The 25,657-nt window shown below is 39.7% G+C and overlaps 1 protein-coding gene across 1 annotated transcript; it reads right to left on the reverse strand.

The window, feature by feature from the left end:
• Positions 1-4,249: 4,249 nt before the first annotated feature.
• LOC141803046 (solute carrier family 2, facilitated glucose transporter member 1-like) lies at positions 4,250-25,229 on the reverse strand. The gene is made up of 11 exons (XM_074686914.1): positions 24,961-25,229; positions 24,548-24,673; positions 15,865-15,966; positions 15,627-15,787; positions 12,656-12,896; positions 12,413-12,575; positions 9,460-9,647; positions 9,267-9,371; positions 9,084-9,182; positions 5,924-6,127; positions 4,250-5,821 (listed from the first exon to the last, which is right to left on the reverse strand). Exons 2-11 carry the CDS (start codon positions 24,557-24,559, stop codon positions 5,504-5,506), a joined length of 1,593 nt encoding a protein of 530 aa, XP_074543015.1. The 5' UTR covers positions 24,560-24,673; positions 24,961-25,229; the 3' UTR covers positions 4,250-5,503.
• Positions 25,230-25,657: the final 428 nt, after the last annotated feature.

Genomic DNA, 25,657 nt, shown 5'->3' on the forward strand with positions numbered 1-25,657 from the left:
TATAAATACTACTCTTGTAAAAAATACATATTTACACTTAAATACTGAAACTCTCCTTTCTTTATACAGTGAGTGGAGGCTTTTGAGTTGTGCATATGGCGTTAATTAGGAGCAGTGGGCACCTGAGTCCAAACTATGGTTTTAAATCCTTTCATATATTCAGCAAAGTGGAAACTGGAAATCATGCATAAGAAGAGGAAAAAAAAAACCTCTGTGATGGTAACACATCTGTGTTTTCATCCCTGCATTTCTTCTAACAGCCAGCAGGGGGCTCAAAGTGACAAAATGAGGTGGTACTGTATTCAGGAATAGGGTAATTGATTGAGTTGATGGTCTTCATCAAAAATTCAGTAGCAAAACCTCAGCAAGACTGGTCACTTCTGCTCCCACGATATTAACAAAACGCTGGACATGAAGTCTCACCGCTTGAAGGAAAACACTGCAGGTACTTTCATAGAATATTGTACCAAGATCACAAACCACCAAGGCACATTTATTCAACCCTGTTTTACTCTTAAAGGTGCAGTGTCCCCTCTGAATATCTATCACCCTCAGAGGAAACAGTAGGTGTGATTGCACTCTATCGTTTGTCTCTATCAAACCCCTGATGTCCTGAAAAAATGATAAATTTATCTTGTGGTTATAACTTAATTATCTTGTGCACAGAAAATAAAAACTTGTGTGCAAGAAAAAAAATAGTATAAGACAATTCCTCACTGTGCACAACATAACTTGTGTGCACAAGATCACAGCTGGTGCAAACTAGCTAATCAAGTTGTGTTATAAGATATTAACATGTGTGCACAAGAGAATAAATCGTGAATACAAGATAATTAACTCCTAACAGCAAGTTAATTATTTGTGCACACAAGATTTGTTTACATTACTTGAGCAAACACATGATTATCTTGTAGACAGAAATGTATCTGACATACACACAAGATAATTTACTTGTACACCAAGGACTATCGCTGTTTCAGACAATCTAGCTAAGCTGTTGCACAAGATATTAACTTGTGCATACAGATAATTAGCTTATGGACACTAAAAATGACATGTGCAAACAAGATCGTATCTTGTGGACCCAAGATCATGAACTTATATCAGTCTGTTGATTATCTGTACATACAAGATAGTTTCTTGTGCATGCAAGATATTTACTTCTTGCATTTGGGGATTACGTTGATGTGGAGATCACCTTTCATTATGCACAAGATAATTCACTCATATGCTTAGGATCATGGCTTGTGCTGATGGATAGACGGACTTGTGTACACAAGATAATTAACTTAAAAACACAAGAAAATAACATGTGCCTACAAGATTGTAACTCGAGGACACTAGAGATTAACTTGTGCAAACACAAGTCAATATGCACAAGATCACTGACTTAAACACTCAGGATCGTGACTTGTGCAGATGGATAATCAGAATTGTGCACAAGATTGTTAACTCAAGTTATTTACTCTTGCACACAGGACAAAGATGAATACATTGTGGCTCTTCACAAGCTTCATCTGCACATCACATCTAAAATTCTGATTCGGTGAAACGTCTAGTTTCTTGCTTTAGGGGGCGCCATGTTCATGAATCCCAAAAGGACTTAAAACCACATCATTGGACTCAGGTTTGGTCAGGTTCGGTGTTAGTGCAGAGTTAGGGTTACAGTGACGGAGCGGCGTGTAGGAGAAGCCACAGACAGAAGCAGGACCCCACAACACTGAACACTTTACCGTGAGAGGAGTGTAAACACACACACACACACACACACCTCCGCCAGTGCAAAACACAGCACAACACGATCTTCCACAAACACAGTGATACACAACAAAGCAGCAACTCCACCACCACCACCATCATCATCATCATCATCATGTGTGATTCCACAGCAAGAAATAATGATCTGAACGAGCCCGGCTAAAGTTTCTGTTTCTGCACATCAGTCAGTTTGAAACAAGGCAGGAAGTTTGACTGAACCAGTGTTTCACTTCATTTGAGGTATTTGCACAAGAGCAATATCTTTCTAATATCCTGCCAGAGAAAAAAGAGGAATGGTTTCCAAGTGAAGCTTAACTAAGGAAAAATAAAATTTTAGTAATTTAAGTTCCAGTAATTCAAGCAGATCAAGCAAAGAAAATATAGATCATGTCGTTTGATGTAAAATCTGTTGGTCTCTACCAATTCTCTGCTACACATCGCTGAGACATCGTCTGGATCTGACGGAGCCTTTAAACACACCAGAAGAGATTTAAATATTAATTTGTAGTGTCATTTTTTAGTTTATGTCAAGATTAAAAAGATAAAAATGAATTAAATGCTGCACTGCCACCTTCTGGCCTGGAGTGTCACGCACACTGTCATGAAGATGTGACTTTTAACCAGGTGTGTGTTTGACGATGAATAAACTTCTTTAGCTAAAAGAAAAAAAAAATTAAGCTGCTCTTTAAATCCTCCAGGAAGCTAATTTATGCTAACTAGCTTCCATACAGTCGTAGCTTCGTCATGTAAACATCTTTCAGTTGGGCTGTAGTTAAACTGTTTTAGAAGTGGACGCTTAATTCATCATTATATCAGGAAATAAATATCACATCAACATAATTTAAATATTCATTTTCCGTTTTTAGAATAATTAAACCATGAAAACATTAAAATCACATTGTTTTAAACCAAATCACATTATGTCGTTCTCCGTTCTCCTTCACAGTATTAGCACTTCCCCTGTAGTTGCTTGATTTAATTTCAGCTCCTCTTTCAGATTTTTAACTGATTGCACATTTTATATAAGTCATCTATATCTAGTCATCTAATAACAGCTTGGCCGGATATACACGACTGCTCTATGAACTCTAGTTTATTTGTTATTCTATTAATTTGACGTAAAGCGCTGCTGTGCTAAAATGCCCCTCGTAGTGATTGTGGCTTTAATGCTTCTCTTCTCTAATCATCTGGTTAACAAAGTGCGTCTAAATGTGGAGAGGGAAGGACGAGATTAACAATGTTTAACCCTCAGACGGATTAACGCACTACAGAACCCAGATTCTACTTTTTATCCCAGAGCTGGTCTGGAAATCGTTATGGTTTAAAATTCTCTAGAATTAAATACTTTATACAAAAATTAACTTCTACGATAAATACTTTTAATTTATGTTAAACAAAATAATTTACATTGCACGTTACCCTAATGTGACTACTTGTGTAGGTGAATTTAGTAAATAAGTTTCTGTCAGCAGGCCACGGCTACACTCACACATCAACCAATTCACGAACATTTTCCAACACATTAGACTATTAAATAAAGCAACAATCCACAAGAACATCAGATAAACTCTACGGAAGCCCTGAGAGGCAAATGAGATGAGTAATAAGTTCATTTTTTTTGCTTTTATGTCCAAAGAATCAAGTGGAAACCTGCAGAGTTGGGAAAATTAGGTCGGCGTGAAAGTGAAATACACTGCAGTTCCTTAAGTGTCCACTTGGGGCTGTCTCAAAAAACAGGGAAATCCCAATTTACGCCAATGCTGGGGTTGCCTTTCTCATCAGCAGAAAAATATGTGTTTTGCAGCCTAATTAAACGATGCAAAATAAATAAAAATAAATAAATAAATATATTGAATATAAACAATGATAAAAATAATAATAACTTTTAAAAGGCTTGTAACAAGTGGTAAATTTCCATATTAGAATAAAAAACAAGAAAAAAAGAGAAAAATTCGAAAAAGAATATATATATATATATATATATATATATATATATATATATATATATATATATATATATATATATAATATAATATAATATAATATAATATAATATAATATGCTTTTTAATTTTTTTTGAAAAGGAGTGAAAGTTTTTTGTCCTATAAAAAAAAGTAAACTGTAGGGATATATTTAAATGAAATATATATATATATATATATATATATATATATATATATATATATTTCATTTATATATATATATATATATATATATATATATATATGTTTTTCAAATATTTTTTTTTTTTTTTTGAAAAGGAGTGAAAGTTTTTTGTCCTATAAAAAAAAGTAAACTGTAGGGATATATTTAAATGAAATATATATATATATATATATATATATATATATATATATATATATATATATATATATATATATATATATTTCATTTATATATATATATATATATATATATATGTTTTTCAAGTCTTTTTTTTTTTTTTTTGAAAAGGACTGAAAGTCTTTTGTCCTATCAAAAAAAAAAAAGAAGTAAACTGAAATCAATTTGTACATTTCTTTTTTTTTTTTCAAATTAAGCTTTTTTTCTTTTTTTGGTCATTTGTGTTTCAGGTCTTTCGTCCCTCCTTTTATATTTTTACTGTTAAAGATGTAAGTAAAAGTCCAACAGCTAGCTTAACTACCTGTTGAACAGGGATTCAGCTTGCCAGAGAGCTGATTGGCTGCCTCAGTTGCTAATTAAAAGAAACTATCTAGGCTATGATTGGCTGTTTGCCTTGTCAGAGGCGGGACTTGTGTTAAAATCAGTTGTTGCAGGTTGGCAGTGGATTTTAACGTATTAAAAGTTGCACATTTTCCTCACTTTTTACTCACATCTTATTTTTGAGCTTAAAGTCAAGAAAAATGTGTCTTCATCATAAATTTTCACAACATTTTGAGCCTCGAATGATGTTTCTTAAAGAAGGCAAAGAAAAGTCTGGACTCGCCCACATTGCTACACAGCAAATCCTGAGCACCGTATTTAAAAGTTGAATAAACTTGTGGATTGCAGCTTAATTTAAGATGTAATAGAGTTAATCTGACCTGTGGCTGCTGCTCTTTTTTCTGAGGTCATGTGTCCACCGGGGGACATCATCGTTCAGTACTTTGGCGTTTTTAAAAAGCTCTGTTTGTCAGTATATATCTAACAGCTGAGGTCAGAGCATCCGTCTGTTTCATCTGTGGTTTGAAAACTCTTTAAAACAATAAATAAGTTGATCACAAATAAATATTATCCGGTGAAACTACGTCTACGGTATTGCACTAAACAACGACAGGAATAAGTGAGTTTTAAAAAAAGTGCATCCAGGCCACCGTACTCACGACACGTGGACCGGAACTCTGAAGTGAACAAACGTAACACACTTAACAGTGCACAGTGTCGACACACACTTCACCTTTAACCTGTGAGCATCGGTTTCCTCCATCATCACCTGTCCTGACTGGACTCGGTCTAAAGAGCGGCTTCTCTCTTTCACCAGGAATGTACAGTTTATCTAACCTGTCGTTTTGTACAGTGTGTCCTCCCTTTATCTATCAGAGGGGAGGAGCTAAAGGAACGATCTGGAGTTAATGTCTGAGAAAAGAAGGAGTCTAAGGAGTAATCGCTGAAGCACCTTGTAAAGGTCAGAGCCTGTGTGGTGTTACGCTGTTATAAAAGTTTCTATTGTTTCGAGGTGTGAGATCTGACTACAATTTACACTTTTCCTAAAACCTCTCCCTGATTTACGGCCCTCTCGGACGCTCTACACGCTCTCCTGCTCTGTGGAGTTTGGTTTCTCAGCGAGCGGCGTGCTTTCAGCCGCAGCAGGTGGAGTTACAGCCGGCGCCTCCACCAGCGGCACCTTCTCCTTCACAGGGGAGGCGGGGAGCGTCACGGCCGTGCTGGCGCTGGCAGGAGGGTCCTCCACGGATGAGGAGGAGGGCGGCGGGGCATTGCCGAAGCACTGGGCGATCTCGTCAAAGGTCTTTCCTCGAGTTTCAGGGACTTTGATGAAGGTGAAGATGAAGAAGAGGACGAGGAAGGTGGTGAAGATGAGGAAGACCCAGGGACCACAGACTTCCTGAAGACACAGAGCAGATCAGATTGTTTGGTTTTTTATCCGGATCATGGAGGGACAAAGAAAAACCAAACCACATCCGTCTGAGTCCTCTCCAGCCCTCACCTCCAGTTTGGGGAAGCTTATCCCAACCAGGAAGTTGGCGGTCCAGTTGCAGCAGCCGGCCACAGCCATGGCGGCGGGGCGGGGCCCCTGGGAGAACAGCTCAGCCACAATGAACCATGGGATTGGACCTGGGCCCAGCTCGAACATGGCCACAAAGAGCATGACGCCCATGATGGCCACGTAGCTCATGGCGTTGAATGTTTTCTGCTCAGAGAGACGAGAGAGGAGGACAACAACGCCGTTAGCAGATAAGTCAGTCATGGAAGCAGTTTATCAACAATAATAAGAAGTCATGCAACCATTGGAGTCCCTGCTAACTGGTGAACTACTGACACCTGGTGGTACAAAAACATAACTGCAGTAAAAAGTGTTCATTCAAGATTCTGAGAAAAGTTTGAGAATTCATTGTGAAATTTTGACACGTTTTTGTAAGAACTCTGTTGAGAGCTGCAGAATTAGTCATTTATGTTTTTGTTTGTTAAATTTTGCAAGATATCTCATTTGTATAGACTTTACAAAGTTGGAAAAACAATGTCAACAATGTCTCAGCAACAAAACAGAACCAGAATGCAAGAAAATATTCAATAAAGACAAGCGGACATTAAAAATTTCTGAATATTTACTCTAAAACAATGAAAAATTTTAATAACTATGTACAAACCACTTTTTTAAGTCTTGGATCAAAGAAAAGTGAAGTATTTTCATTTTTACATGCTCTGAACACACAAACTGTTGCTGATTGGTGTAGAGCAGCCCCAAGCTGAAACATGACACCAGGAAGATGGAAGCAAATTTTCAAAGAATTATTTAAAATTAAATATCTAACATATATCAATCATTCAAGGCTTGTTTAAAGCAGTAAAGAGTTTATAATTATTTGTTTTTCACAGAATTGAGCTAGAGCAAACGGTTGATTTTCTGCAGATTTTCAAAGAGGATGTGTGAATTAACAAGGTGTGGATGGCAGTCTCACAAAAATCATCGTTCTTTCCCGCCGGTTTTCCGCATGTTGCTGACGTCACAAGTGATACATTCAGGAACCGTGGGAAATTTGAGAATCTGACGATAACACCACTCACAACACCACAGCTTTTGAATAGGACTAATGGTTTGATGATGCTAGGCATTTGAAAATTAGTGTTTTGAACCCGCCCACGGGTTTGGGATCCTAAGGGTTTAAGACAAGACAGGCTTGAACAGTTACATGCCAATTTACCATTTTAAAGTAAAATTTCTGAGAGAGCAGTTTTTCAACAATGACGTAACTTTATGACTGTAAACCCCTGTTTTGATGTCTTCCAGTCAAGTTTCCAGCCTCATCACATCACTGAGACTGCTTTGGTTAAGGTGTTCAATGACATCCACTTTAACACAGACAGTGGTTAAGTTTCAGAAATCGTGCTGTTTTTGATACAGTCGACTATGACATACTGCTAAACTGACCAAAGAACTGGGTGGGATTTTCTGGCACAGGACTCAACTGCTTTAAATGGTACTAAAGGACAGAGACCACTTTGTATCTGTAGGTAACTTTATATCTGAGCAGACAGAAATGAGATGTGGAGTCCCCCAAGGCTCCATCCTGGGGCCTCTTCTGTTTGAACATCTATATGCTCTCACTGACTCAGATTTAAGAAAACAAAAAAGTCAGTTAGCATCATTATTCATACCACACACAGTTATACGTCATGATGTCAACAGGCAATCATCGCATACAGGCTCTAAACAAAGAAACAAAGGTCAAACTGAGATCACTGTTTTTGGAGCCAGATCAGAGAGATTTAAAGTCAGTGAGCAGCTCCAGATGATCAGGTTTAAGAATAAAGTTTAAAGAAGTTAAAGAATGTGTGGAGGCTTAAAGGACTGATGTGTCAGCATGACCTGAAAAAACTGGTCCATGCTTTTATCCTGTGAGCTTTAGTAGTACCGTAACAGCATCCTCACAGGTCTTACTAAAAACTCAGAAAGTTTAGAAGTTACTTCTCCAGTGCTCACTAAGACCTAGAAGGAGGATCACATCAGTCCAGGTCTGAGGTCCTCAAGCTGGCTTCCTGTTAGTCAGAGGACAGATTGTAACCTCTTAAGACCCAGGGTGCACAAATGTGAATATAACATTTCTGCCTCTCAGCCCCTTTATACTGCATCTTTAAAAACTACTACTGACCTATTAGCCATAATTTGGAAAAATGCCCACATCTCATTTCTCATTATAATTATTATATTTATTTTGTTTTTCTGTAAATATTTTTGATTTTTCGAACTATATAATAATAGTTATAATAATAATAATAATAATAATAATAATAATAATAATAATAATAATAATAATAATAATAATAATAATAATAATAATAACACTAACAATAAAAATAATAATAATAATAATAATAATAGCAATAATAGTAATAATAATAATAGTAGTAGTAATAATAACAATAATAATAAGATAGTGGGGATTTTTGTTATTAATAATTTTAATAAAAAAAATTACAGAAATAATAAAAAAATAATAATGATTATAACAATAATGATAATAATGATGATGATTTTTATTGTTATTATTATTATAATTATTATTATAATTCTTATTATTATAATTATTATTATTAGTAGTAGTAGTACTATTGTTGTTATTATATTTTATAATTGTTTTAATTTATTATTATTTTGTGATTATTCTTTATTTCATATCTTAACATTTTCTATATATTGTTTCTGCATTTTCATTATTTTCTTATTTATCGTTAGCACCAACACGCCAGGACAAATTCCTTGTATATGCTAATGTACTTGGCAATAAAACTTGATTCTGATTCTAATCAAGACCACTCAAGTCATCTGGATCAGGTCTGCATTCAGTCCCCAGAGTCAGAACCAAACATGGAGAGGCAGCTTTCAGCTTCTATGCTCTAAATATCTGGAACAAACTGCCAGAAAAAATCAGGTCTGCTGAAACTCTGCTCCTTAAGATCCAGGTTGAAGACTCACCTTATGACTTCTGCCTTTATTAGAGTATTTGAAAAATAATTTTAATTACTATTTTTTAACGGCACAACTCTGTACGGCGACTTTCAAAGTTCTTTTTGAAATTTTATTTGCAAACTGCAGATTTACAAACCTGCCCTCAGTTTATGTTGATGTCTGACGATGCTGAACTCACCAGCAGAAGAGCGACGGTGATGATCAGAGCGCTGATCGCCATCCCGCCCAACCCCAGCAGGTGCAGAGTCCTCCTCCCCGCCTTCTCCACCAGGAAGAGCTGATCACAGACAGACACAAAGCGTCACAAACTGCTGCAAACACACAAACACTCAGGAGACGACAGGAGACTGGAGTCACTCACAGAAACGATGGTGAAGACCACGTTGACCGCGCCGGCTCCGATGGTGGCATAGATGGGCTTTTTCACTCCTGCAGAGTCAAAGATGCTGGTGGAGAAGTAAAACACCTGAGGAGACAAAGAAAAGTTCAGGAACAAACTTTAAACACTCCTAACTTTTATGAAAACGTGTCTTTGTGTTGTTAATCCAACTCACGGCGTTGATCCCTGACAGCTGCTGGGACAGCTGCAGCATGATGGCGATGAGGAGGGGCTGACGGTACGCCGCAGAGCGGAAGAGCTCCACGATGGTCACCTTCTTCTCCATGGCCATCTTGGCGCTCTCCTCCTTCATCTCCTGCAGGTCCTTACTGACGTCCTCACTGCCGCGCAGACGCACCAACGCTGCCAGGACGAGAAGAGTGTGTGATGAGGAATAATCCCAGTTTTTAAAGCGGGGAGATTTGCTGATGAGCAGAGACTTTTTTAAACTGTCTTAAAGGGGCAGTTAAACATTTAGGAAAGAGGAAACGCTCACTTTGAAGACGGGAGCTGAGTCCATTTTTTTTAATCTTTAGTAAGACACAAAATATTCCACAAAAAGGCTATTTTGAGTTTAGGATTTGAGTTTTATCAGGCTTAAAAATAAAGAAAAAACAAAAAACAAAAACAAAACAGAAGCAGAGCTGTGTCAGCACCTCTCTGCAGGAGTCTGACTCATTTTGTTTGTGTGTGTGTGTCAGAGTGGAGGTGTGAGGAAGAAGTGTGTCACAGCCTCAGAGTCCACCCTGACAGGTCGCTCGATGAACAGATGCCAGAACCTTCTGTCCCGTTCAAGGACTCTTCTCTTCCTCTCTGGGAAAAAACATCATCTGGAGTCACCTGATCTGACCCCGAGTATCTGTTACCAGTCGACTTCCCTCTGTCTTTCTCATGCCTCATTTTTCCTGCTTGTTTTAGTCTCACTTCGTGTAAAATGAAAAGAGTGCTGACTGCTTCATTTGCTGTAGATGACATGAGAAAAAAAAGATTATAAAAAGTGGACAAAGCCCTCTAGTTTCAATTTATTCCATTTCTTTAAACTGCATTTTTTCGAATGACCAGCAGGGGGCGACATCACTGTTAAAAAACAGGATGATGAATCACTGCTGCTTTGTGATTCTTTTAAATCCAAGATGACGAGAAATAAAAACACCTGAATTAGTTATAAAATGTTTCAATGGAGTAAAAAAACTGTACTTGTCAAGTATCTTAAAAAAAGTCTGATTTCTGAACGTGAGAAACTAAACAAGTACATTTTTCTTCTTAATTCAGGAGTCATTTTTCTTTTTATATCTTGTATCATGACATTTCTTTGGACTTTTCAGGTGAATGTGGCTCTGATTGAGTCTAATAAGACTGATACTCGCTTAGTTGTCTTCACACGCAGTGCACCATCAAGAAATACGGTCAGACTTTAAAATCACCAGTCAAACTTTCCCTCCTGTTAACGCTGTCTGTTTCTTGTGACAATTTCGTCGCTTTTTCGTCATTTTTGCATTTGGAGTGGATCATTACTTTGAGTGGCTCATTTGTTGGTTTTGTCTTCAGTGATATTTTTACTACTTTTTCTCCTGTGTTTGTCTGGAGATCCTACATGTAACCATGGCTGCATTGTTTACATGTGAAATCAGCTGTTAGCAGTCTGTAGCACGTCAATGCTAACTGGTGCAAGGCCGGATGTTTCCCCACAAGGTGAGGAGAAGGAGGTGAGGACGACGTGCTGGTTTGACCTGTCCTTCCATCCATCGTTATTGGGAACATAAGATCTATCTCCAATAAGATGGACGAGCTAGCTGTGCTAACCCAGCAACAGAGGGAATACCAGAAGGCAGAGTAGCATCATGCTATTCACAGACATGGCTAACAGAGCTAACAGCAGACACAAACGCCACATTGGAAGAGCTTCACCTGCTGTGAGCAGACAGGATCCAGGAGACAGAGACTGAACAGACTGCTGAAGAAGCTCAGTCCTGGACCCTGTGGAGGTGGAGGCTGGCTGACTGGACAATGATGGACAAGCTGTCAGCATCTATTTTCTTATGGACCTTTTTACACTTTCTATACACTTTCTTACTTTTGTTTTCTTGATTGCTGCTGTGACTCCTCCTGAATTTATCCTCAGGGATAAATAAAGTGTTTTCTATTCTTTTCTATTCTATTTTATTCTATAATACAAACAATTTCAAAAAATAACCCCTGGTCTGCTGGTAAAGGGTGAAAAAGATTGCTTCCTAGGGCTCCTGATAAGAATAATTTTTCTATACAAGAAACCAAAAAAGTCCTTTTTTTCCCCCATTGAAAGTTATTTCTCTCTAACAGTTTACATTCTTATCTTTAGTATCTTGAATTCAGACATTTGTCATGTGATTGTTGCTCAAAGAGTTCTCTAGCATAGTGCTTCTTAAACTTTTTTTAGTGATGTACCCCATGTGAATTTTTTTTTTCAGCCAAGTACTCCCTAACAAGTGCAAAGCAGTTTGGACTAAAAGACGCAAAACCCAGCTGTACTATTAGTGTCTAATGGATAGGTATAACATTTAGTTTATGAACTTTAACTTGTATTGGATTCAAACTTGAATGAATAAGTGGATTTTTGCTTGCTTGCTGTTTTTTGAATGAATTTTTGGGATCTTGTGTACCCCCTTGGAGCGGCCTTGTCTACTTGTTCCCCGAGTTGAGAACCACTGCTCTGGCAGAATTTGGTCTCAACCACAGGCTGTAAAAAATGGACGTCATCTTGCTCGGCTCAAAGTTAGATCAGCACAAAAACTGCTCCCCCTGGTGGCTGGCTGCAGTATTGTCAAAAACTGAGTCTCCCCAGTCATTCCTGATGAGCTGCGTTCAAACTTCAAAAATAAAAACACCTGGTAGAAATGTTTCTCACATCTGTTTGCTGTGCTGATATGAAGACATTACGTTCAAGTCCTCTTTTTTCTGAAAATGTTCTTTTTCGTTGGTTATTAGAGCTTAAAAACACAGTTTTACGTCACGTTTAATGATGATTGACAGCTGACGTTCTTTGAAGTTTTTTTCTGGGAAAAGTAGAATATGCCAGAAGGAAAAGCCAAGAAGAGATTAAACTCTCAAAAGTGACTGTGCTTTAAACCCTGACTGAGAATCACTTTTACCTTTTTTGGCCTGCTCCTCCTGTTTCAGGTTGATGAGTAGGAACCGAGGGCTCTCAGGACAGAAGGGCAGCAGGATGCACTGCAGCACAGCAGGGGCCACGGTGAGAGCCAGCAGCAGGGGCCACAGTGTATCTGAACCCAGCAGAACCTCCAGACCGAAGATCTGCACAGAAACCCCCACAGCCCGGTCAGACACAGCAGAAAAGGTGGATTAGGACGAGGAGTGAGAGGACGTCTGCTGACCTGAGCGATGAGGATGCCCACCACCACGCCCAGCTGATGAAGAGTGCCGAAGGCTCCTCTGAGCGGAGTGGGCGACACCTCGCCGACATACATGGGAGTCAGACCGGTGAAGAGGCCGCAGAACAGGCCGATGACCAGGCGACCTGCGATCACCATCTCGTAGGAGGAGCAGATGGTGGAGAAGCCCATGAGGAGGCCGCCGATCACGGCCAAGATGTTCACCAGGAACATGGAGCGACGCCTGGAGGAGGAGACGAAGATGACGAGGAGGAGGAAGGAGAGGTTAAAGATTCATCACTGTATTGATCCACACACTGTTTTTTTCAGGAAAGATCAATCCACCCTCAGAGGGGAAGAGAAGGTCAGGAGCTTTCTGCTCTGATGACTTCACTGACGAGTGATTGTGAGTCACGTTTTAAAGAGGACGCTTTAACCTGGTTGTTTAGATGTAGATAAAGGCGCCATTCCAAGACTGAATTCAACACAGAGAGAGAGTAAGAGGTGATTTTCTTAGTATAAAACTCACTTGGGTTGAATTCTTGATTCTGATTGGTCAAAACACCATGAAACAGTAATTAGGCCCCACACAATCAAATTAAGCCAAAATGAGCCGGGGACTCACACACATGGTAAAATGTCTATCTGGAAAATTAAAATATTGGCTTCAGCTGAACTGGGCCAGACTTGTAGTTTCCACTGTTCCCAGTCTGAATTCTGTCCAAACTACCCTCTTGATTTATGAGCAGGCCCAAAAAATCTAATATTAAATTAAATTAGAATAATTTAGATGTAGCTTGTTCAGTCACATAATCCACGACCTGTCCTGACCTGACGTGCTCAGAGCTAAGCGCCGCCCTGCCTGTAATTGCCGATGGTTGGGATAATCAACTGGTCCAGCAAGTAGGTTTTGCAGCAGTAGCGTTGAGTTTCTGCAAGGTTCATTCTTGCACGATGACTGAAGTTAAAGTGAGCAAAGAGCATCCCCTGTCTCAGCAACTGTTGAATGTTCATTCCCCAAAATTAAGCAACAACAAAACTTCGCTCTGAGGAGAGGATGTCTGAGCGTCTTTTACTGACAACTGAAGGAAATTGAGAAGGAAATTCCAGTCAACCTCAGTGAAGTCATTGACATTTTTCAGAGCATGGGCAACAGAAAGTTACTGTTATAACTGCAGCATGGTGGAATGTCTGAGAAATTAAAATACAGAGCTGTCATAATTGCTTCATTTTTGTCCTCCAATTTGATTAAAATGGAAAGCAGGGTCCCTATCAACAGTTTGACAGGTCAGTGACAGGGAGCCATTTTCAGTGCTGTTTAACTTAACATCTTGTCGTGATCACATCACATTGACTTTTCAAATTTCCTGCAGTGCCAAGAGAGGCGCAGTCAAGGCGCAGAGGAGCGCAGAGAGGTAGGAGAAAAGCCGTGAGTGGGTTTAACACAGCAGAGCGCTGTTTTCACCAATCAAATGAGCACCTCTCCTCGCCTTTAAATGCTCTGCGACTGAGGCGCAGCGTCTGATTGGTCTGACTGATCCCCGACACCGCGGAAAGTGTGCTGGAAAGACCCGGTAGTGGAGACGGTCAGAGCCGCTGTCTCTGCAGCAGGAGAATGGACACGAAGCGCGTCACCGTGTGGGCCAGCTCCCGGGACAGATTTAATCTGTTCCTTTGTCATTAATAGGAGAACAAAATGAAGAGACAGTTACACAGCTGGCTTATCCCTTCAGAATACTTTTGATCCACCTGCACTCCTGGTTTGTCATCGCCAAATAGCAGAACATTTGGTGATACACTGTATACTCTCCCAGTGTCTCCACCTCATCCTCCTTACAATAATGTACTCCATCTTTTTAGATCACGTTAAAAATAAAGACTAAAACAGAGAAATATGGATAATCACAGGTTTATTTTTACTTTTTTTTGTCTCTTTTTTACTTCGTCTTTTCTCTCCCTCTTTTCTTTGAATTAAATGAAATGAGAGAACCAGATATATACTCAGTATCAGATGTTAAGGCTGTTTATTGTTTAATTGTAAGATGTGCATCAAACTTCCAGCTGCCGTCAGGTTAACTTTCCATTATGACAAACGGCTTTAATCTGACATCAGATGTGACGGGACAGTTAATATAGATATAAATGTATATGCTGGTTCAGACAGTTACATTAAATAGTGATTGCTGTGATTGTTTACTGCATAAAATGTGCCTGACACTCTGGAAACCTGCCTCTGAGGCTTTGATGACGTGTGCGCACATGTGCGCCTGTCACCAAATTACAGCTGCGGAGGGTGCACTCCGCTATGCGCCGAGAATAGACCAGGTTGAAGCTGGCGAGCTTTCAGCGCACTTTCTGCGCTTTTTTGGCACAAAATTGTCACTGCTCCAACATGAATCTGCCGACACCTCCCCCTGGTGCGCCGTCACACCCATCTCTGCGCAGATGGTCTACCAAATTGTGAAATTGGCAGCGCATGGCGGTGCGCCACACGACATTAACTCTGCGCGGGGTGCACCAGGCTTGCGCCCCCTGCACTGTGCCACGAAATTAGAGCCCTATGGGTTTCTACAATCCAGCCGGTCATATTGTAAGGTATGTACTTTCTGTATGGCATTTTAACTTTGAGCACCTGCCCCTCCTTAAGTCTTTCCCCGTCCCTGTTTCTGAGGTCTGTGTTTTTCTTCTGAACCCTTGATTATTTTGACTGTCCGTGTTGATCACATTTACGATAACAGTCAACCCATGAGAGAAGACAGATTACGGTGAGACATCAAATAAAAGACTTAGAGGTGGTCTCTGGGGAACATTAGAGCTGAGCTGAGGCTCCCACACAAACATCTCCTCCATTAGTGGAACCGTTCAGATCAACCACACAGGAAACATCTGGAGCCATTAAAGGAGACAGAAAACTCTGGTGAAAGAAAAACTGTCAGACCATGAGAGGAACTAAAGGAAGAAGTTTACGTCCTACCTGCCAAATCTGTTCGCCATGATCCCCACACTGAAAGAGCCCACCATACCGCCCACGCTGAAGATGGCGACAGAGACGCTCCACACGATGGTGCAGACCCCGGGGCTGATGGGCACGCCATAGCGCTCGATCCAGGTGTTGTTGAAGAAGTTGCGTAGTTTCTGGAAGAAGAGATCAGGATCAGAGACAGGAAACAACAACTTCAACGAATTCAAAAAGTTAAAGTCGAGTTACAAACCCCCTCTGGAGCGTTGATGACTCCTGTGTTGTACCCAAACTGCAGAGAGCCAATCACAGCGGTGCCCAGAGAGAACAGGAGGTAACCTGTCACCTGTTTCCCCTGCAGAAAGAGGAGCAAGGAGAGGAGACGTCAGGGAGGAGAAATACAGAGACATGAATCTGAAACCTGAGCTCATAACGACCTCTCATTAAACACAGCTGACACACGGACTCAATTAAAATGTGATCCTGACGCCAGACAGGTTAGCGCTAATGACGCACATCCTCATAAACCTCATTATCTGACATGAGACTGGATTCAACCACATCACATCAAAACCAGGAACGATAGCTGACGTTACTCTGTGGTCGATAAAACCTGTGAAACCGAAGCTCTAAGATGATTTTTAAAAAGCTGTATACAGTTCTTGTTTTTATTTAATGGCTGAAACATGACGGCTTAACAACAGGAAACCTGATCCAGCAGCCGTCCTCCTGCTCCTGCTCCTCAGTCCTCATTACTCATCGATTTCTCCCCGTAATAAAATCAGGGTGAGCGTTTGAGGAGCAGCTCTGCCGGGACGATGATGAGACGTTACAGCGTCTGGATGGAGACTCTTCATCTTCACCTCAGAGAAACTCTCTAATAATGATGATGTGGAATTAAGTACGATAACACAGGAAAAAAAGTATTGAACACACTAACTGAGACTCATCTAATACTTAGTGGAGAAGCCTTTGTTTGCAATGACAGCTTCCAGAAGCTTCTTGTATGTTTGAACTAATGGCCCACACTGCTCAGGTGTGATTTTGGCCCATTCCTCTGCACAGATTGTCTTTAAATCTGGAATATTCTTTGGTGCCCTCTGGTGAACCCTTTTCTTTACTTCTTTCCACAAATGTTCAGTTGGATTGAAGTCAGGTGATTGACTAGGCCATTCTAACAGATTGATTTTCTTTTTCTGAAACCATTTGAGAGTCAACTTTGCCGTGTGCTTTGGATGGTTGTCCTGCTGGAAGGTCCAATCTAGGTCAGATTTTGGTCTCATCTGAGCAGACAACATTCTCCCAGTATTCTACAGGCTTGTCAAGATGCTGTTGAGCAAACTTTAAACCAGCTTCAACATGCCTTTTCTTGAGGAATGGAGTCTTGCGGGCTGAGCGTCCATAGAGGTCATGGCGGTGGAGTGCATTGCCTGTTGTTTTCTCTGTAACAATTGTACCTGCTGCCTCCAAGTCTCTCTGGAGCACTTTCAGGGTGGTCCTTGGCTGGTTGAGTACTCTTCTGACTATCTTCCTGACTCCCTGGTCAGAAATCTTCAAGGAGCTCCTGTGCGTGGCCTGTTGATGGTAAGGTGGTGCTTCTTCCACTTGTGAATAATGGCCCCAACGGTGCTGACTGGAATATTCAGGTGCTTTGATATAAGTCTGTAACCAGTTCCATTCTGATGCTGAGCAACAATCAGGTTGTGAATGTCTTCAGAGAGCTCTTTGCCTTTACCCATCATGAGGTGAGTGGTATTTAACTGCTTGGTGAAAAAAACACCTTTTTATAGGACCATCAATTTGCTCTAGCCCAGCTGATGTTGGTTTGCACTAATTGGAAGTTCAAGTAATAATTACTGACAGATTTCAGGTGGTATGGTGCATTTCCTGTCCAAAGTATACAGCCTTTCCATGGTGTGTTCAATACTTTTTTCCTGTGTTATCGTACTTAATTCACCATAATCATTATTTATGGACCTGAACGTTGTGATTTCTTTTCATGTGTGGATTATTTGAGTTAATACCAATGTCTGCAAGAAGGGAAATTTTGTTCAGGCTGAAATGATGAGTCAAAGTTGTAGGCGCAGATTTTTTTTTGTTAGGGAGAAAACGCTTTCCGGTGACATTCACAGATCTACTGCAAAACCACCCCCACCCAGGTGAGACGCGCTTTTAGTGACTCCTGTTCAGGGTCAGAGGGATGGAGGATGGGACTGTCCCAGGATGCAATGTGCAGAATAAAAGGTACAGTTACTTTCTGCTCCTATCTCAGGGATTTTTTTTTAAATGTGACAACCTCCAGGCTTTAAAGAACTAGATTGATCCCTCATCTGAAATCCCTGCAGGTCAGGCAGGGTCAGAGCAGCAGAAAGCAGGCCACTGTGTCTCTGTGTTTCTGCTGATGTGTGTGTTTCAGCCGTCAGAGCTGACGCTGCAGAGCGAGCGGCTGTTATATGAGACTGAACAGAGACCTGCGCAGGCCTCAGGTGATCCAGCGCCCTTGGTACCACAATATCAGATCTAGGTCAGTCAACATTAGCGTGGACTGCGACTCTGCAGGACTGGAGAGGTGGGCGGGGCTTCAGCGGACCAATCAGATGAGGAGAGGAGCACGGTTTGGACAGATGAAGGTGACAGAAACGTTGAAAACAAAGATCTGAAGGATCTCCAGGAGATCTCCAGGGTTTGTGTTTGGATCCATCTTTTCTGCTTTCCAAGGTCAGAGGCTGATGAAACCTGCTTGTTTTACTTCCTGTCAACATTTGCCTTCTTTTCCCTGAGGATTTAGGTGACATTTATGTGCGATCGATGAAGTGGTGAGCTCACACACTGAGAGACACACTGATCCTCTCAGGGTGTGTCTACAGACGGCTCTGTCTGTTCCTGTTCGGTGAAAATAGACCTTAACTTTTATCCTAAAGTATCCTTTAGATGCTGCAGGTGTTTGAGGAACCATGGGGAAAGTCTTTCATCGCAGACTCTGACATTATTCCAATCTCATCAGGATGAGATCATCGCTTTCTGTTTTATCAACCTATTTTACTGTTCTACTGCTCGTTAACACAAATTTCTGGAAGCATGGGGAAGTAAGGTGATTGAAGGGACTTTGAACATGGCATGGTTGTTGGTCTGAGTATTTCAGAAACTGCTGATCTACTGGGATTTTAACCCACAACCATCTCTAGGGTTTACAGAGAATGGTCCCAAAAAGAGAAAATATCCAGTGAGCAGCAACTAAAAATATACGTAAAAATTAAGAAATTTCAAAAGTTGCAAAGAAATCAAAAGTTGCAAAATTAAAAAAAAGACATAAATTGGAATTTTAAAAAATGAAAAAAAGAAAAAAAAGAAAAGAAGCAAAGTTGTAAAAAATATAATTTAAAGAATTTCTAAAAATGTGTAAAAATTTGACAAATTTCAGATTTTTTTTTTAATTTCAAAAATTTGCTTTTTTGATCCGAAATTTAAAAAAAAAAAGTATAAGTTTTTAAAATAATACATGAATGTGCATTGTTGTTTCTGAATGATGATGTGACTAAAGGTGTGGGTTATTGTAAAGGGGCAGAACCTCAAGAACAGCAATTCCTTCTTTATCACTCTGAAATCTCAAAATCTGTTGACCCTGAAGTTCACATAAATAAAAAATAAATAAAAAATAAATAAATAAATGAATCCTGGAGTTGATATAATAGAAACTGAGGCTGCAATTCACACAGCAACACCAAAACTGGACAATAGAAGATTGGAAAAACGCATCACAGTGTACCCATCTTCTGATGGCTACTTCCAGCAGGATAACGCTCCATGTCATAAAGCTGGAATCATCTCAGACTGCTTTCTTCAACATGACAATGAGTTCCCTGGACTCAAATGTCCTCCACAGTCCCCAGATCTCAATCCAATAGAGCACCTTTGGGATGTGGTGGAACGGGAGATTCTCATCATGGATGTTCAGACGACTAATCTGCAGCAGCTGTGCGATGCTATCATGTAAACCTGATTAAGTGGCTTTTATTGAGTCTTTTATTTTGAAAGTCTTTTTCATACTTCACAAGATAGTTTTAGGATGAACTCTCTTTTTTTTACTCTTCAAATCAAAGTTTCTGTTTATATTTAGTGTCTTAACTTAAAGATCTTATAACAACAGGCTGTTCCCTAAGGGTGAAAACAATTAAAAAGAGTGGAATGCTCCTTTAACTGGTAAGATGTGGTACTTAACATAAGGATTAAATGTTAACACTACTTTAAAATGATTTTTTTCTTTTTCTTGACGCTGCATTTTCACCTTTATCAGGAAGGATGGCTGGGAAGAGTTAGGGAGGATATCCAGTGTCCCTAAAATATAAATACTTTTGATTTGAAACCTGAACATTGAGGATTAAACATCAAATTCTGGGGAAAAATGATCGTTTTGAACATGAGATTAATTTCTGGAGAAGATATCAGAGACTTTTTTTTTATCAGCTTCAAACAAGCTTCGGACTCGTCTCATATCATCTGCCTGCGAAAAAAAGCAACAATACTGAAGTTAATTCAATCAGACATGAGCTCACTGAGGACACACACACACTTACACACACACACACTGCTCCACCCTCCTGAAGTTCACCTTCCTCTCTGTCTCCCTCATCGGTCAAGTCCGTCTCTGCTTTTTTGTCAAGTCACCATGACTCGCTAAAACATCCTGATCACATGACCGCAGCCCAACGTCTGAAATACCAATCGATGAGAGGAAGTTGGTCGAGGATGAAACCCTGGCACAACTTTTAAAATCTCATGGTCGATGCTTTTATGTTTTAATTTATCTATTTTACTTCCTGACTTCATCTTTAAAGAGCACACACAGGATGAACATCGACGTTTCATTCAGCTGCAGGCAAACTTCCCCCTGCTCGCAGCCTGTTGCACAACCAACAGATGCTCTGTTACTATGGCAACAAGTGCCACGATGACAGAGTGTGATCACATTTTCCTGAAGCACAAATCCAGCCTGATTGTTTGCACGTCGTCTGTAATCTTTACAACACAGATCTGATGAAAAACAGAGGATTTGACTAAACAACCAGCCTCCTTGCCTCCTTGCCTCCTTGTCTCCTCCTTCCTTCATCTCATGATCACAGCCTGGAGGTGACGGTTTTATAAGCAGAGGCTGAGAGTAAGCACAGCACGCAGGCACGGTCTCATTAGCTAGAGTAACTCTGCTGCTGCTGCTGCTGCAATGATTCATGGGCGTGTACACACACACACACACACACTCACACACACTCACACACACACTCAGTGACCCACATCCAGCCTGAGCCAGAAAGCCCAGTTTCTCTCTGCCAGCCAATCAGAGCTCTGCTTCAGACTGAAACCAGGAAGAGGAGAGGAAGCATCGAGCGTTAAAATGTTTCATGCGTGTTTTGAGCGTGAGGATCTCAGCTGATTATCGACGAGCGGGTCGATGTGTGGCACGAGGGATAGAGGCAGGAAGCCAGGCGAGGACGTGGCAGGGAACCCCGCAGGTTTCTGATCGTGTGTTTATTAATGAAAGCAGGTGATGAGTCTGAGTTAAAGTCCATCCTTCCTTTATCTCTCCGAGTTTTTCCCTGTCAGGGTCCCTGGAGCTGGAACTTTCCCAGCTGACACTGGGCCCCAGGCGGGGACACCTAAGACAGGTCGCTGGCCTCTCACAGAGCTAACACGCAAGGACAGACAACCCTTCACACACACACACACCTACAGGCATCTCAGGGTAAATATAAGGCTTATTTAAATTTTACTCATTTTAAAAAATAAAGCCATAAATCTGAAGAATAATCTGCAGCAACGGTTTTAATTGGAGAGATTTATTCTCCAGACCAAAAAGTCAAACTTTTAAGTCAAAATTGCAATAACTTTCTTCATCTCCAACTAAGATTTGAGCAGCTCTTTAAGTTTTTAAGTAGGCTATTCACTCTTCACTATTTCGTGCTACAGCTTTGCCTTTTCAGATATAAACGATCAGATATTCTTGGTCGACTCAGATTCTCGACAGATTCTTTTTTGACTCCTTTGCAGTGGCTCCTCTTAGCTTTAATTTTTTTTTTTTTAAATAAAAAAAGATGTTTTATTTTTCTTACAAAGGGTTTTGATGACTAAAAACATTAACACTAAAAAAGGTGTATTAACATTTTTTTTTAACTAATCGTGCGTCATATCTGCAGCAAACATAGCAGTTTTGAACGGTTTTTTTTTGTTTCTCAATTGCTTGAAATTTTTGCAAGTTTCTCAATTTTCCAATATTTTTGATATTTTTAATTCCAAAAAATTTCAGAATATTTTTTTTCACATTTCTTAAATTTCGAAAATATTTGCCATTTTTTATTTATTTTTTTGTTAAATTTTTGAAGTTACAAAAATATAATATTTATTTATTTTTTTAATTTTTGTGAATTTCTGAAATTTTGTTTCTTTTTTAATTTTTTCCAATTTTTTGAAAATCAAAATTATTTTGACTTTTTTTTAACAACTCTTTAAAAATGTTTTTTTTTCTGTTTTGCATATTTATTGAGATTTATAGTTTTTTTTTTTTTTTTTTTTTTTACCTTTTTGCAAGTTTTTTTTATTTTGATATTTTTTCAAAATTTTGCAAATTATCCAAAAATATACATAACTTTTTTGACATAAGGTTCAATTTTGTAGATTAAAAAATATTGTTAAGATTATTATTTACCAATTTTAACAATGTATAGAACTTTGTATACTTTGTAGTCTTAATTGTGAAGATAAAGTTGATTTTGTGGCTCCTAAATGACTTGAATCAAGAGCTTGCAACATCGGTATAAGAAAGCCCTTCCTTCATGATGTTAAGTTCCTGTATTTTGGTTTGATAAGTGAAACTTGTTTTATAAAAAGACTTTTACCTCTGGAAGATCCTGCTCATTGCTTATAAAAAATGTAAAACAAAGAGATGGTATAACCTGAGCCTCCAAACCTCAGTGAATAGATGGAAATAGCAACAGAAATATAGAAACTTGAAAGAACGACTTTTTCTCTGAGACTGAGAGGAGCATCCTTCGCTGAGAAGTGGGAAAGATGGACAAACTTTGTCTCAAAGAGGAGACAATGGACTCAAACTAGATTTTTTTCTTTTCCTTAAACTTGATGTCACCAGCTAAGTTTTACCTCATGTTTCTGCCTACTGAATGTGAACAGTTTATTTTATTATACATGTCTTCTGTGGATATTAATTCACATCTGAAGTCTTGAATCTTGAGTTCAGTCTCTTTAAGATTACAACCCAGAGAGGAATCAGCGTCAGCCAAAGGACCAAACCAGCCAAACAAACCTGAACACATCCACAAACAGCACGGCCGACGGAGACGATTGAAAAGGTTTGTAAATAGATTTCACTCTAATTTCATTTAAACATTTCCCAGAGTTCCTTTTAGCAGACCCCACAGGAAAATGATGAACCCCCCTGTTGCCGCTATGTGTACGTGCAGAGGGAAGCAACAGCAGCGAGACAGACAGCGCCAGGAGAGTTTTATGGCTGCAGTGCATTCTGGGTTTTTTTTCTGCTAATGCATGAGAAGGGAATTGACTGTAAGGTTTAACAAGCTGATGTCTGGTCAGGTCATTCAGATTTAGTTTATGATCATTCGCCCTCAGTTCCTCAGGAAACAAGTCAGACACTGATTTTAAAGTAAAACCCAACACTGGTGGTGTGAAAGAAAATTAAATGTATGACATAATTCTGGGCTTGTCTTTTGAAATGTACATAAAGTCATGAGCAAGGGTCTTCAAGCTGTGGCTCTGGAGCCTCAAGCTGCTCTTTGACTCCTTTGCAGGGGCTCCTTGTAGCTTTAGAGAAATATAACTGATTTTTTTTGTTTTGTTATCTTTCTTACAGAGCGTATTGATGATAAAAGATATGAACACTTATAGAAAAAAAAATTAAAAGGGTTAAATTATTTTTTAAGCTAAATTTGCAACATATCTACATCAAACCAAGCAATTTTAAAAGATCTTTTGAAATTCTAAATTTTCCGGGTTTTTTTTTGCATTTTTTTTTTAATTGCAAGAATTTTTTACATTTTTGGCAGATTTCTTAAATTTTGAATTTTTCCAAAATATTTGGCAGCTTTTTAAATTTTGTTAAATATTGAGCTCACAAAATTTTATTTTTTAAATATGTTTTGGAAATTTAAAGATATTTTTAACATTTTTGTAAATTCTTTGAAATTTATTTCTTTTTTAACTTTTGCATTTTTTTTGAAAATCAAAATTATTTTTTAAATTCTTTTTGCAATATTTTCCATACTTTTTTTTTTTTAGTTTTGCATATTTTTGAGGATTTTTTATTTTTATTTTTTTATGTCACAAGTTTTTTTTTATTTTATTTTATTTTATTTTTTCAAATTCCTTGAAAATTTTGCTAATTATTCAAAAATATTTTTAAAAAATAATTTGGACATCATGTATAACTGTATAGATTAGAAAAATCTCGTTTAGATAATTGATCACCAATTTTAACAATGTTTAGAGTTTCTTTTTTTCTTTTTTTTTTTTTTTTTTTTTTTTTACACTTTATAGGCTTCATTGTGAAGATAAAGTAGATTTTTGTTTGGCTCCTGAATGACTTCAGTCCAGGTGGTCTGAGGCTAAATGTCTCCTCTGAAAGTAAAGGATGCAGACCCCTGGTCATGGGTCTCCTGAAGACCGCACACTCCTCTCTCCTTCCAGTGAATCCAATAAAGACACCAAACACTCCTCAGGAAAACAAACATCCAGTCTGCATCCTGGAAACCAGCTCAAACACTTATAGTACACAATGTTTCTCCCGTGCACACGTCTGCAGTGCCCATGTCTGACTCACACACCGCCCACACTCACTCTGACTTTACATACACTCACTCCACACACGTGCAGTGTCTAAATACACTCCTCCAATCAGACACACACTCACTCACCTGCTCTGCCATCTTCTAATTTCGAGCTGGGTGAACTTTCTGGAAGATTTGACGCGGATGCTGAGAGGAGATCTTCAGGTGGTGGTTGCTAAAAGCGTTGCAGGACCCGCCCGCCGGCGCTGAGAGCTGTGAGAAAAGGAGCACACCACGTTAGGCGCTGTCCGTGGTACCAGCCGGCTCCATCAGGAAGGACACGACCGATTTTCTGCTGCTTCTCCTCAGGAAAGGATGACTTCTGATCGAGTGGAAGTGTTAAAGGGTTCGACCTGAAGCTGAAAAACCGGAAACTGACACAAAGATGATCCTGTGTCTGATGTCGGTCAAACCGGAGCAGGATGAAGCTAATCACTCCCACAAAATATGAATCAAAACCTCAAACCGTGTCTGGAGCCGGACTCAGGTCGAGCACTCACCTGTGGTTCCAGAGAAAGCCCCACTCTGATGTGACCTCCCTCCTCTGCTCTATTCCACGCCACGGAGCTGCGAGGAGAAGCGCACGTACCCGCACGCAGCTGTGTTTATTATTTCTCCCCGTACCTCCATCAACCTATGAGAAACTGTGACGCCGCGCTGTGCTGCCGTGCCGTGGCCCCGCCCCTTTCGCTCCTACGTGCTGAAATGCGTGACTCCTGTGCATCATCACCGCATCTCGTGAGCCGAGCCCCATGTCCTTCTATGGTTGCAGCCCTTTACTCGGTTAGTCGGTCAGCTCATGCGCAGAAGAGGAAAGAGAGGATGGGGGGGTCATGTGGGGAATGCTGTACTCCTCACCTTCCCATGATGCCTCACGCCGGCGACCTTGACAGCAGCTGCCGGGGATGCTGATGCTGCGGATGCTGATGCAACGTTACTGAGGCAACGGGTCACGTGGTGCGGCTCGGGTGATGCTACAGTTCTGGAAGAGATAACTTTACAAAGATGAGTTTTTCATTTTCACACACACAGAAAAATGCTGAGAAGCTCAAACCCGAGGAAACAAATCTGAACATATCAGGTTTCAGATAAATGCTCTCACTGACACAGACCACTGTGCTGAGATCTCTGTGACAACAAAAGTCAGCTGACTGTGACTCATCCTGGCTCGTGATGGGGGATGAAATGAGGACAATA

Source organism: Halichoeres trimaculatus, unplaced genomic scaffold, assembly GCF_033239565.1.
Source record: "Halichoeres trimaculatus isolate MK-OKI-2021-1 unplaced genomic scaffold, fHalTri1.1 fHalTri1_scaffold_14, whole genome shotgun sequence".
In the NCBI taxonomy this organism is placed as follows: domain Eukaryota; kingdom Metazoa; phylum Chordata; class Actinopteri; order Labriformes; family Labridae; genus Halichoeres; species Halichoeres trimaculatus.

Excerpts from the sequence above, each read along its gene's own strand:
- LOC141803046 (XM_074686914.1), bottom strand. Across the intron at positions 9,648-12,412 it reads GGAGGAGCAGGCCAAAAAAG|CGTTGGTGCGTCTGCGCGGC; the intron begins GTAAAAGTGATT and ends TCGTCCTGGCAG. Across the intron at positions 9,372-9,459 it reads AGCTGTCAGGGATCAACGCC|GTGTTTTACTTCTCCACCAG; the intron begins GTGAGTTGGATT and ends TTGTCTCCTCAG.